Source organism: Crassostrea angulata, chromosome 1, assembly GCF_025612915.1.
Source record: "Crassostrea angulata isolate pt1a10 chromosome 1, ASM2561291v2, whole genome shotgun sequence".
Taxonomy (NCBI): Eukaryota; Metazoa; Mollusca; class Bivalvia; order Ostreida; family Ostreidae; genus Magallana; species Magallana angulata.
In genome coordinates, this window is record NC_069111.1 from 51,983,183 (window position 1) to 51,998,084 (window position 14,902).

Sequence of the window (14,902 nt, forward strand, 5' to 3'; positions counted from 1 at the left end):
TTCATTACCTGTATCGCTTTCACTACCTGTATAATTCAATAACCCCTATCTTTTTACCTGCACCGATTTCGCTACCTGGCTAATTCATTATCCCCTGTCTCGTTACCTTCACCGCTTTCACTACCTGTGTAATTTATTAACCCGTGTCTTGCTACCTTCACCGCTTTAACTACCTGTGTAATTCATGAATCCCTGTCTCGTGACCGGCACTGCTTTCACTACCTGTGTTATTCATTAACCCCTGTCTCGTTACTTTTACCGCTTTTACTGCCTGTGTCATTCATTGACACCTGTCTTGTTACCTGCGTCGCTGGTCACCATTTTGGTAACAAATTATTTTTTCGATTTTAATGTTTGCAATGCATCAGTAAGGCATTTTAATAGGCACCCAAAATTTAAAAATTACATAAGGTAGATTCGATGTTTCAAAGAAAAATAAAGGAATAAATTTGTCAAGATTGTAATCTTATTACATATTTGTTCCCGTTATTGTCGTACACCAATAAACTTTGCCAATATGACATGAATACTCTGCCAAATTGTTGGTTAGATTGAAAAAGTCTTTGCATTATTCCGAGTTTACAGTAAAAGCGATGAATGAAGAAAATTCTCTATGAATAGTATAAGTTAGTGTCGTGTGGTGAAAAATATCTAAAACATTTAAAATCTGAAGTAAATTCAAAATAACAGATCTTGAAGTAAACTTATCAAACTATATCTTGGAAGCCTATCGACACTCGAAAAAAAATCGCAGGAAATGTAAAGGCAGAAATCATGTGCAGCCAATCTTCTAACCTTATGTCTTTCAAAATTTATGAAAAACAAATCTTTAAAAATGTCATACATCACTACTAACACAAAAGTCAATGTCATGGTGAAACCCAAGATCAAACATTGTTCTAATGCACACACGATTGAATTTGATAAAAAATAAAAATAAAAACGTATGTAACAGTGACCTGTATGCTTATAATTAGTCAACTAAAGATCTGAAAGCAACCAATGAAAAAGGTTTCATTATGTGCCAACATTAAAAGCGAAACTTACCGGAGTAGCAATCCCCCGACACAAAGTGGACATCGTCAATAGCAATATTCCCGCTGGTGCTTGATCTTAGAAGACCACTGAACAGGATCTTTAAAATAAAACAGCACATATTTTATTCCAGCTGGTAAATTCGAAAGTAATATTTCTTAATATGTAATGCATTATAATAGTTTAAGAGGTCTACAATCCAAATGTGAGAATTACCGTATTGTTTATGCATAACTTTTTAACCAATAAGCTGTTATTAGTAGAGAAAAATTCCAAATATCTAAATTCCACAATTTTAAAGAGTTCACTATATCTTATTCAGAACTCTTATTTTCAAAGAAAATAATTAAGTCTAAAAATGGCACGCTTATCCAGTCCTCTTAACATCCAATGCTTTAAAGATAAAGTATTAATTATTGCAAGAGACCTACTGGCATTGACGGTCATCTAATAAGAACCAAAGTTATCAGATTGACCTGTCAGAGAGTCTCAATGTTGCATTTTATTTAAGGTGGTTTCGTCATCTAGCGGTTATTTAAACAGGTTGAGACCACTAGGTTTTGTGACGTCGACATAAATCTGCATAACAAATTAGCTATCTCTTTTTTTTATTTGACAGACCAATCAGATGAATGAGTTGCAAGGCACTGTACAAGTTTCAGTAAATAGAAAGCGCATTGAAAATATCGGGTTATGTTTTAATTTTCCTAATATGTCTGTACCACTTTGATTGTCCTTTGGAAATTCATTTTCAATTACTTTTAAAAATCTACGAAATAGATATGGAAAATTATGTCTGATCTTTTATTTCTATGGTCACATTTAAACAATATTGCCTATGAGGTCTTACATCAACTTTTTTGAATAACCTATGGTCAAAGTTCAAAAGAGAGGTACATGTACGTCCTATTGAATTAGAGGCAGTACGTTTTTCACGTGATACCCCAAGTTTGGGACAACATTAGTAGAAATCGCATTGAATTGTCTACAGGACACAAATCAGAATGCTTAGCGTACAAAATACTACATACTACATAGCTTGTACTTCTGTATTTGTATATTTTGTGCATTTCTATTATCGTGGATATTTACGTACCTTAAAAATGTACTATTACCGGTTTATTTTTCAATGAATAAGTCACCAATAAACGACTATGCAGAGGGTTTTTTTTTTTATCAAAATCTGTCTGTACCTGTATGCGTATGTTACCCAGTCTTTTGATACTGATTGATTTTTGAAGCAGAAGTTGATAAACTTAAACAACAGTATTTTTTTATGTGAGCATGAAACAAAGTCTATGGTACGTAATCCTTCCTTTTTTCCCTCTTTGGTAAAAATCAAGTAGTACAATTTTTCCGGCAAGCAATTAAATATAGGGTGTAAACAGACAAAAACCACGTGTCTGTGGAAACGTTAACACGTAGTAGACCGTCATTCTTTGCGACTGATTCAATGGATTAGAGAACTTGGTTAACGCAAATATTGTCACGTGTTAAATAACGCTATCCATATAAGGAAGTGTACCCGACCTGTTTAGGTTGAATAACATACCTGGAGAAAGGCACTCAAATTAACAGGATTTTGTTTTTTGATAATGAAAGATATGATAAATAAACTGTACAAATGTCAAATAAGCGAAAAATTTGCAGTGTGGGGATTAAAAAAAAATGAATATCTAAAATGAACTTGTTTAGGAACATAATTATCATTTGCCTGATACACACTATTAAAGTTTTTGCTTATGCATCATGACAGGAAACTAGCATCTTAATGAAAAATTTTGAATAAAATAAAAGGTACATTATGGCAAGTAAAAAAGTAATACCTCTCCATTCGAAGGTGGAACAGTAATTTGTTTCACAATCCAATGGTTTCCTGAATCCTCATGGCTTATGAATAAATGTTGGTAGTCATCGGAATCGGAAAGCCTCATTAGCACAGTTAAGGTGCTAATTGACGTATCATACAATCGGTAAGCATGCAATTGGTAAGCAAACCTTAGGCAGAAGGGCTGAGCTACAATGAAAGACAGTTAGGAAAGCTGGGCCGTTTACCTAAAATTTTAGATTGGTTTTACATTAAATTTGACAATATCAAATCTTGGACTCTGTCGTTAGCCTTTATATATATATACACATATATCCAAATGACAAAAGTATTTTCTCAGTGTCCGGTGATTAATCTGATAAAAAGACAACACTTATTACAAAACGTAAGCGCTTTCATTTCTTAAATCTTTAGACGTCTGAAGACTTAAGAAATAAAAGCGCTTACGTTTTGCAATTAGTGTTGCCTTTTTTTTTATTTTTGTCACGTGTGAGTGTGTGTGTGCGTGTGTTGTATATTTCGATCATATTTTAGTATCCCGTATGTTGATTGTTATTATATTTGATCCTTTATTTTTGTATAAACTGTTATTTATGATTACTTGTTCTGACAGTCGGGCCACGTAGAATAGCTGAGCCAAACCCTTGCCGTGCCGAGGGATCTATATAAGAATATTGATGTCCCTCGTATGCTGAAGTAGGACCTGTTCCTCCAGACGCTGCAGAACCCTGGAAATACATAGCTATGTTATGAAACCTCGTTAGTTTAACTTTTAAAATGTATTACATTTACTATAATGTAGAGTCGGTCCCTAAGAATACAGATAGAAAACTTATACTTGTCCAGTCTGCCAATCAAAATCATCATTGTTGCTGTTATTCAGGAAGCATGATGTTCCAGTTTCAAAAGTACAATGAAGATCCTGGTCTACAACAGGTGGTGACGAGGTCTGTGTTGTGGGGAATTGTGTTGGGAACGATGTTACTGGATACCGAATTGTTTGGAATGATGTCACTGGATAGAGAGTTGAGGGATTCTGTGTTGCCGATGATGTAGTAAAGCCAGCTACAGTTCAATAAGCATAGGATTTATAGACAGTCAAGTGAACTTCAGTTTGAATCATGGATATTGCAATCATGAACTAATGCCCCCAACAATCGAAATGTTCAAAATATGCCAATGTTGTACATTTTCCCTGCATACACGGCTTTCCATTGCAGCCTTAATCATACATTTTAACATAAACAGTTAAATATAACTTTTATCCTGAATTTATCCATTTGCATTTCCAAAGACTCAACATTTTTAAATTACATTCGAGAATTTTTTTCTTAGATTTGTTAATTATCACATTGACATATATATATATATATATATATATATATATATATATATATATATATATATATATATATATATATATATATATATATATATATAAGAAATATAGAAAATGATTTTAAAAAAATACATGTACATACGTGCAGTTTAATAGAGTATTTTTGCTTTCAGCCTCAGTACTAACTGTTTAACAAAATGTCTTTCATTACGTGTATAATTCATTAACCCCGGTTTCATTATCTGTACTGCTTTCACTACCTGTATAATTCAATAACCCCAATCATTTTACCTGCACCGATTTCGCTACCTGTGTAATTCATTATCCCCTGTCTCGTTAACTTCACCGCTTTCACTACCTGTGTAATTTATTAACCCGTGTCTTGCTAGCTTCTCCGCTTTAACTACCTGTGTAATTCATGAATCCCTGTCTCGTGACCGGCACTGCTTTCACTACCTGTGTCATTCATTAACCCCTGTCTCGTTACCTTTACCGCTTTTACTGCCTGTGTCATTCATTGACACCTGTCTTGTTACTTGCGTCGCTAGTCACCATTTTGGTAACAAATTATTTTTTCGATTTTAATGTTTGCAATGCATCAGTAAGGCATTTTAATATGCACCCAAAATTTAAGTGTCAATAATGTATTCTGTTTCAACATATATAAATATATATATATATATATATATATATATATATATATATATATATATATATATATATATATATATATATATATATAATTTGTTTTCCCTTGGACTGAAATGTCACATTTTCATTGGTTTAAACATAGCACCTGATTGCCTCATATATCTCTATATTTGTTCTGTGAGAAAAATATTAGGCAATATGGCCGTCATTGGTCGACACTTCGCTTACATTTCATAGTATTTAATACATAAACCGCATGCCGTAAGTTCTTAAAGTATTTGGAGTAGTTGCCCTTTGAAATTCTTTAAAATTAGAGTAGTTGCCCTTTGAATATTGACGTCACATTGTTTTGTCTGGAGCAAAACAAAATGGCAGCGTCGAAATTTGCTCAAATCTCTGCAGAGGAAAGGGAGAAAACATTTAAAATTGAATATCAACAAAACATTGTAAGTAAACATGGGTGAAGCAAGGATTTTTAAAGAGTATTAGAAAGGTGAGATTGAAAATTTTGAAGAGTTTGAATGAGTTAAATTGGACGAGATGTTAGGCATCTTGTACGTGGCTTCATCACTATTTGTGAATATATATGTTGCTTGTTAGTCCTTGGGAAAACAAAACACTTATTAGGTTAGTTACTGACTCCCTACGTAAATATATTGGGTTGATCAATCTCATAGACGGCTCGGCTTCGCCTCGCCATCTATGAGATTGATCAACCCAATATATTTACGTAGGGAGTCAGTAACTAACCTAATAAGTAATAATATATATATATATATATATATATATATATATATATATATATATATATATATATATATATATATATCGTGCCCCCCCCCCCCCCCTCCATTTTAACAACATACAAAAGCTGCTGTGGATGGTGTAAGGGATGGTGAGATCTGTCCAGAAAGTGGCTGATTTCAGGAAATTCTTCTTTCTTCCACCATTCTACAAGATAGTGAAAAAATCCGAATGGATAATAATGGGATATGCCAACCAGAAACTATTGATTTGATGTCAAATAGCTTGGAATATTTTTATTTACTTTCACATTTACGGAATTGACGGGCATTTTACTTGCATTGCCTACCACTAACTTGCATTGACCTACCATTTACTTGCATTGACCTACCATTTACTTGCATTGACCTACCATTTACTTGCATTGACCTACCATTTACCTGTATTGACCTACCATTTACTTTCATTGACCTACCATTTACTTGCATTGACCTACCATTTACTTGCATTGACCTACCATTTACTTGCATTGACCTACCATTTACTTGCATTGACCTACAATTTTCTTGCTTTGACCTACCATTTACTTGCTTTGACCTACCTGATTTAGCTCCTTAATCTGATGTTGCGTTAAGCGATGAGCGTCGTGGGTGTCACCAAATACCTTTCCTTTCTTTGCGGCGATGTTTTCAATACCTTTCGGCTAAAACAAATATGAATTTTAGCGCACACTGCGTGTAAATTGTTAGGAAGATGGGTCATCCGTATCCAGTATGTTTTTTGCTCTTTTACTTTGACCAAAGACTTAGTCTTATGCTAAATGCAAAAGATTGTAGACAAAAAATTATGATTCCTTTTCTGGGTCATGTTTACTAAACTTTACAAAAAGAACTAGCTGTCAACAATGAATTGACTGATTATATTCATTACTTACGTGCTGGTTGTGTCTGGAACCTTCGTCCACATACATGCTCTCTAACAGATTGACCACGTCAGAGTCGGGATCAACATCACCCTTAAAACAGAATTGCATTTACTAACGAATCTATTGATAACGAGCATAACCCAAAAAATTTCATTTAATGTATCAAACATTTTACAGCGTTTTACAATTTGATTGAATTTCAAACTAGCTACCTGCTTGGTTCTGAAACGTAACTGGTTTTTATCATTAAAATTGACGTGTACAAGTTGCTTATAACTCTTTGCAAGCCTTCATTTCAAAATTTCGCGTCATCACCTTCAGCGCTTCCTGGATGAGTTTTTCCCCGCCCTTAGCCTCATGTTGATTGGCTCCAGTTTCTTCAGTGCTGTGCAGTGTATCTTCAAATCGCTCTAACTCCCGTTCTATCATAGTAAGATCAATATTTGCCTCTTCTTCGTCGATTTCAGAATCAGCTGACCTCTTCAAAAGAGATAAAGTGTAATTTATCATAAATTCAATGATACAATATCGATTTCATTAATATCACTCGTCAATGTTTCTTCATTCTAGGCACTGGCGGATTTAAGGGGGGGGGGGGGGCGTGGAGGGCGCACGCCCCCCCCCCCCCCCCTAAAATTTTCAAAGTATGCATGACTGTAGATGAGTTGATAAATTTTACATAGAAAAGTTAGCATTTTGTATTTCACTTTATTAATAATTATGCCTGACTCAATGTTACACCTCACTGATACACCAGTTGTGCTATGCTGACTGTAATTCTGCTGCTCTATAAACATCTATAAATATCTGATCCTAATGCATGTTGATAGGTTCTGATAACAAACCAATTAAACAGTCACTGTGTTTAAAACATGCAGTGTTGGTCATTTCATTATGGTGGCTGCATCAAATTCCCCAGGGCCCTGAACTTGGGGCTTCGACCAAGAATCGACAGGAAATCCCAGTAGTTTTGTTATAAGTGTAGACTGCGCTGTCATTTCCCTATTGCGATGCAAGCAAAAATTTCTGAATATTTAAAAGCTGGTCGAAGGTAAATATATAATTGCATTTAAAACCAGATGGTCTATGTGCAATCATTAATTAATTACTGTTTAATTTTTTTTAATGTTTTCTAGGTAAATAGACTATTTTAATATAAGAATATTGAAGATTTGATGCATAAGATATTTCTAACAGCTAATAGGGGGTCGGATACCGTAACGTCATTAGAATGTTGTAACTTCGATAACCTGGTTAATTTTGGGAGTTCTTAAATGCCTAAAATATTTTGTTTTTAATCCAATACATGTATAAGGTATAAGCAACACTAAGGGCCAATTCATCTATACGATTTATCAAGAGTTATCTGCGCTCTACGATGGGAGGAGAGCGCTTTTGTTTATGTACATAAAGACATCAAGGTAGATGTCAGTAAAATCATTGACATATTTGTTTCCAGAAATCCAAGACGGATGTTGCTTGAAAATCCAACTGGTGATTAAAAGAAATGAAAACTTTATCTTGTTTGTTTATTTTTATTGCTTATTTCATCTTTTAAAAGTGTACATAACTAAAATAAATACCACTATTTTGAGTCTGGTTTTACCTTCAAAATACACGAAAACCCAGACCCCCTGCCTCAATAATTTTATCCACGCCCCCCCCCCCCCAACTACAAATCCTGTATCCGCCCCTGCTAGGGACATAGGATATTTGGATATAGAAGCAGGTGAAAATGTACAACTTCGAATCACAAAATATACAGTTTTTTTATTTATTTCTAAATTATGTTTTCATTACGATATTTAGTGTGTTACATGTAAGCATAAACCGGTAGGTAAGAATACATAAAAAAAGTAGTGAGTTAGATTATTCATGCGCTATTTGAACCTTTCACCCTGGTTGATGTTATGCAGGAATAACAGCGGATTGCACAAACAGTGTTATATAAGGGAAAACATTTGCAATTGTAAATATTATTTATACAAAAACAGCATGTTTGGACAAGTTTGTTTTTGAAATTCTTTAAAATTAGAGTAGGTGCCCTTTGAATAATGACGTCACGTTGCTGTGTCTGGAGCAGAACAAAAGTAGCGTCGAGATTTTGTCAAATCTCTGCATAGTAAAGGGAGAAAACTTTTGATATTAATAGCCACAAAACATTGTAAGTAAATATCAGAAAAAAAGATCCTCAAAATTTTAAAGGTGGAGTTTTGAAAAGTTTAAATGGATTAAATAGGACAAGATGTTAGGCAACTTGCACATGAGTTTGCGTACATCCTCGCTTTTTGTAAATAAAGAAGATGGGGGAGCAAGATAGCGCATATGCCCATTTGGTTTTGTCGTAGAAAACAATTTCAAATTAATTTGTTTCCAACCAAATATAATAGATGATGTTATATTACAAGTTTACAAAAGCACAATTTCTAACTTTATTCAGTTTGGAATATTTTAACAAACGATAAGAAAAAAAATAAATTTTTAAGTTTTGGTCGTATCGAACCCACAACCTAAAAACCCTAGCTCTATAATGTTAACTAATCTCTGGTGCTCTAACCACTGAGCCATTTCAGTCACAATAAACATCATTGTTAAATGCTAAATGCAGCTTCAATTACGAATTTAAAGACTTCTAGTATTTCTCTAAAACGTTCAATTGTTGGGATACAAAATGACATTTTTAGAGTATAGTGGGTCATCTCTTCACGTTTTTGTTGATTGAAATCGGTTTGATTTCCTTAAAACCTTATATAGACTATGACAAAAATATGGAGTCCAGACCCACCTTATAAAAGAAAAGGCATTGAAGTTAGTTCTTTGAGGATTAATATTAGGCAATATGGCCGTCATTGGCTGCCGCCTCACCTACTCATCTCGATTATTTGTATTATTTAACACAGAAATCGTGTTCAGTAAGTCCTTAAAATATTTAGAGTAGTGGTCCTTTTGGAATTATTTTTAAATTAGAGTAGTTGCCCTTTGAATATTGACGCCACATTGTTGTGTCTGGAGCAGAACAAAATGGCAGCGTCTAACGTTAAATTTGCTCAGATCTCTGCAGAGGTTAAAAATTAAATAGCAACAAAACATTGTACATGTAAGTAATATGGGTGAAGCGAAGATTTTTAAAGCGTATTTGAAAGGTGGTATTGATAATTTTGAAGATTTTAAATGAGTTTAATTGGACGAGATGTAAGGCATCTTGTACACAGGCACTTGTTTCTGAGAAATTTTTTTATCCTATACTATAATAGTATAATAATAACACAAGGTATCTAACTCCGAATGAGGTAAACCACCCCCTCCCCTGTGTTGCAGTCGTTTTCGCTTTTATACGAAATGCAATGCAAAAGTGTTTAGTACCAATTTCTTCTACAATAAATTATCTAAACAACCATATATAGCATGCTTACTTTTGTTGTATTCTAATGTGCATAATCTGCGTCATCTGGCTTCGCCGAGCCGTCTATGAGATTGATCAACCCAATATATTTCCGTAGTGAGTCAGTAACTAACCTAATAAATGATATTATACATGTACGTGATACACATATTGAAAATTTAATATAATAAACAAATTACCTTCAAAACGTGTGATATGTGCTTCTTTCTTAGTTCGTTCAAGGCGATTCTGGCTTCTCTTTTCGCAATAACTACAATTATATTTATGGAAATAGTGTTGTAAAAGACATGCTTTGATTTAAGGAGGCCGAATTTAGTTTTCAGAGCGCACGTTTTTGCGCATTCTAGTTAAATACAGAGTATATATACTTTTATTGAAATTTTTATATTATTTATAAAACTGAACACAATAAACAAAATACAGCTAAAAATATTTAGATTTATTAAGGAAAATTTTATTTTTTAAACGATTTTTCGTTTTACGGTAGGTAAGCGTTGCCATTGTGCTTTTATGACGTTATGATGTATAAGTGCGTTATAAGAAATAACAAAAGAAAAAGTAAAAATCGTACGCTGTTGAAAATTTATACATAGAACAATGCTATCCTCGGTGGCATTTTTCTTATTCTGAGATGCCCCCACTAGAAATTTAAACCAGACGGTATAATTTAATATTTTTTATATATAAGGTAGAAAATCATGTTACTTATCATACAATGTATATTACAATTTGAGAAATAAAGCTTTTGTAGTATTTTTTTAATCTGCTTCGAATTGCGGAAAATGACTATTATATATTTCCTAGTACAAGTATGTATTCCTATATTAAATGTACCTGTATTTTGAGATGACCCCTAAAGAGAGCAACTGAGACGGTCATTATTTTTTTTTCGGAAACTTTGCAAAAAAACTAAAGCTGGTGTAAATTACTAATAGTAAAAAATAGTTTTACTCTCGTAGTTTTTCCACAAAAAATTTCAAATCGGCCTCCTTAATTATTTTGTAATAAAAAGTCAACCGTATAGAAAATCGGTGACTATATTTACGTTAAAGATATGCATGTATGTAAAAGGTTGATCTTTACAGAGAGAATCATATCCCTGTATGTGTGCACTCATATCAAATCAATCAATGGTTTTCAAAAAAATGATGATCAAAATTATTCAGGCAACAATGGACAAAAATCATCGTTCAAGTCAACTTGAATAAAGTAATTTCCCGAGTAGGGGGTATTTCTCTTTTCAAACGTCCAGTATAACTTAAAGATAGAAAAACATACCTCTCCCATTGTGTTTATCCACTGCATGTCCCGCTATACACAAGACAATCAACAACAGAAGCAACACAACAGCTGGCTGCAGAAGACCCATTCTCCCCAGGTGTGATGGAGCCTGAACAAGAGGGACTGCTTATATACCAGTCTGGTGGGTTTTGGTAAATCACGAATCCGCGGATACTTATGGGTACAGGGAAGGAGTGTTACGTCATGGATGAACACTAATCCTCCAGAACAATACTGATCTACAAAATAGATGTTAAGATGGACATGTGATTGACTATGAAAAAACTACAAGTAAAGTAAAAGGTGCGTAACGTATAGTTGTACAAGAGGCTTGCTCAACAAATCGGTTGCCTCATTGAACACGCCTCAGGTGTACATCGTCTAGAGGGAGTGGGTTATGGAGGTTGCACCCCCTCTCTTTCAAAAGTGTGAGAGAGAGAGAAGAGAGAGAGAACAGGTCGGGATGAAGAGGTTATGTTTATATTTTGTTATATTTTTACAAACACTGATGTAACAAAGAGTCTTGTCAACCAGACATGAGACAATTTTATGTAGAACCTATATTCTCATTTAGCCATCTGCCAAAACTAATAAGTCTTATACAGTCACAGTATAGTCGGAGAATGTTTCGGCCATTTTTGTTCTTTTGAGTAAAAAATTAATAAAATGGAAAAGGCTCATTTTTCCGGAATTCGTTGTTAAGTTGATCCACACCTTAAATTATATATTCATACCATAACCTGATTAATATAATTAATAGCTGCTTTATCTTCCTTAAAAAGCCTTATTATTGAATTTGAATTCCTCCAAGATTATGTATAAGTCTAACATTGCACGTGCATACGCGATACGACATCAAAGAATAGACTACTGTAGTCATTAGATGAGATATGGTGTCAGACACTGCGATTCTAAAAATGTTGATGATTGAATACTATGATATTATAGCCGTATTTAAATGTTAAAGTGGTGCAATTTTTAAATATTTTTACGATAAAAATGTAAAATCCACAAAAGGTTTCAAATTCATCAATAATTTGAAAAAAAAATAAAATTCTGACTAAAAATTGTAACATTTTTTTCTAATCATTTCTTCAAAATAGCAATTCTTAACACATATTTACGAGAGCAGAATAAAACTGAAGCTGATTTCAAGGTTTAGTTTCATTTCTTAAAATTTTAAGAGTTCTTAAAAGTCTTATCCTTCCCCCTTTATAACCCTAACGGAATTCGCCCTGAACGTTTTTGGGGTCTCTAGGCGGTCCCAATTCCACAGCCTTTGTGTTCATGTTTAATACTTCATAATACCACATTTCTTCTCAGCCCCCCCCCCCCCCCCCCCGCAATCCTTTGAACGTTTCTGGATCCGCGCCTGACGAAGTGCAATGCTGTAGGGTTAGAACGAGCAAATGCAGGAAGACATTTGCGGTCTAGATATTTAACAACGAGTAAATAGATTGTGTCTAAATAGTTTTACCTTAAAGCTGACATGAATTCATAAAAGCATTTGGTCGCCATATTAGTTTCGATCGTTCCTCTACTGCCACTGAGGTACATGTATATATACCGGTTGAGAAAGTTACGGTCGGTTGCTTTCCGATCGAGGCATTCACTTTGCACGGGCGTCTAAATGCATGAACTACACATTGTAGTAAAATGTAGTAATAAAGAATAAAGAAATCAACAATCAATGAAATACAACTATATTTTTTCTTTGAAATGACGTCCAAGGTATCCGTATTATTTTTGCACAGACAGTGCTGCCTTACTTCGCATGCACATCGAACACGTGTGTCGTTCATACAGAGTGCATAACGTCTGCATCTTCTTGAAAACCCCGGCGACACTACATCCAACACAGTAGATAAATGATAGTAAATCCTAGAAAGTAACAACGTTTCCATCCGTTCCTACAAAAACTCCCCGTTTATAAAATCCATGCGATATTGACATTGCTCGATCTGCCACAGTGTGTGGTTTGCGCATGTGCGATGTTCTAACATACACAGGGAAACGGTCTACAATTATCGAGGAATTTTAGAAGTATCTGCGCCTGTATTTAAGTCTGTCTTGTTTCGTCGTTTATTGGATATATCTTGCCAGTGAAGTGGTTGTCATAATATTTTTATTCAAAACGCGTTTTTACAAGTCTTTTCTTCTAAGGTAACGTGTTCGGGTGTATGAAATTTCTGAATGCGGTGAAGCAAGACGAGGGATCTCGGCCTTATATAGGGGGTGTGTAGCGATGAGCATAACAATAGAAATCGACAACTAATATGGTGGTAGTCGGAGATAAAAGGGAAATAATGCGTATTTGTGAATTCATGTCAGCTTTAAAATAAAGAAGGAACTATTTTAAAAAAAAACTTATTCACTGTTATTCGGGTAGCCACATACATTTACCAAGTAATAGTTAGTGTCTGAACTTTTAAATAAAAAAACATGCATTCAAAATCCATGGGAAATCGACAACAATATGCTGTTACTGTATTACGTACCTCTGTCCCTTCAGCAAAACTAATCAGAAATCATGTGCACCCAACACATTTACCTCATATATTTCCAAAGCCAAGAACTGACCAATTAGAAAGGTGAACAGAGTTCTTTGGAAATCAGCGTTTACCATAAGTCACGTGACAAGTTGCCAGCGGTTCGACCAGTTCAATCAATGAGTAGTTTAATCTGACATTTATTGACAATAGTGTTTACATCAAGCTATGAGTATTTTTATTCAAACCCATATGACTGGGTTAAGAACACACAATATCCAAGTATTTACTTTGATTTACTTTTAACAAAAAGATGTAAAATGTCCTACACGTAAACAAAAACAAATATTCCCTATATATATATGTAGGTATAGTCCATTTCACAATGAATATGCAGACGAACAGTGCGCCCTGTGGAATGGATTATTAGGTAGATATTATAGTTTACTGTTACGTGTATTCTAAATTGGATTTAAAGTCTTCATATTGACAAAGATGTGTCGACCTCGAACAAAAAATTGTAATCATGGTTGTTTTTGATAAGGCACAGTTTCATGAAAGGATTTTTTTTTTTAATTATAAAATTCTGAATCAATTTTTACAACTTAGTCGCAAAATATATTAATAATAGGTTATAAGAACTTGTTTCCAATTTTTTTGTGTAACTTGCACAATAAAATTTGTTCAAATTATCTTCAAAATAGCGACTTCTATTACCACCTTAGTAACTTAAGTGCATTGCAGATCACTTTCGGTTATTTTGAATCATGATCAGTAGCTGATGAAAGCATGTGAACAATAATATTATTAACGAATAAGTTCATGTTATTTCTATAAAGTCTTAAACAATAAAGAAATATTATTTCATGGCTTTGACTCAAATATTTTAAAATTAGCATTACATGTATCCCCTATGCATCGCTTTAGATGGTACATGTATCTGTAAGAGGGATGTAAACAAAAATTAGACCTCCTTCCAAAAAAAAGATTAAAAAAATAGTAAAATATCACGCTTAATATAAAGTGATGGTATTCATTTTTTTTTAAATCAAACTAACAGACTCATTATTACAAATAAAACCTGTTTTTATATCCTGGTTAACAGGACTCGATCCCGGGTCTCAATATTATCGGATTATTGGTTCTGTGCATTACTGATGAATCTTAACTTATTTTCTCAGTGGCAACCTGGCCCTTGGGTCGAATT

At 33.9% G+C, this 14,902-nt stretch overlaps 1 protein-coding gene across 3 annotated transcripts in view; it reads right to left on the reverse strand.

Annotated features, from left to right (window-relative positions):
• LOC128185840 (MAM and LDL-receptor class A domain-containing protein 1-like) overlaps positions 1–13,810 on the reverse strand; it is a 76,153-nt gene extending 62,343 nt beyond the window's left edge. Inside the window, exons 1-11 of one of the 3 annotated variants that reach the window (XM_052855513.1) lie at positions 13,705–13,810; positions 11,204–11,445; positions 10,105–10,175; positions 6,838–7,002; positions 6,532–6,612; positions 6,199–6,300; positions 5,720–5,804; positions 3,702–3,928; positions 3,465–3,591; positions 2,862–3,052; positions 1,048–1,135 (exon numbers count right to left, since the gene is read on the reverse strand). In XM_052855513.1, the coding sequence (XP_052711473.1) occupies positions 1,048–1,135; positions 2,862–3,052; positions 3,465–3,591; positions 3,702–3,928; positions 5,720–5,804; positions 6,199–6,300; positions 6,532–6,612; positions 6,838–7,002; positions 10,105–10,175; positions 11,204–11,294 (1,228 nt within the window). In that variant the 5' untranslated portion in view covers positions 11,295–11,445; positions 13,705–13,810. The remainder of the gene's footprint in view (positions 1–1,047; positions 1,136–2,861; positions 3,053–3,464; positions 3,592–3,701; positions 3,929–5,719; positions 5,805–6,198; positions 6,301–6,531; positions 6,613–6,837; positions 7,003–10,104; positions 10,176–11,203; positions 11,446–13,704) is intronic. The other 2 variants (XM_052855520.1, XM_052855528.1) reach the window with 2 other exon arrangements.
• Positions 13,811–14,902: the final 1,092 nt, after the last annotated feature.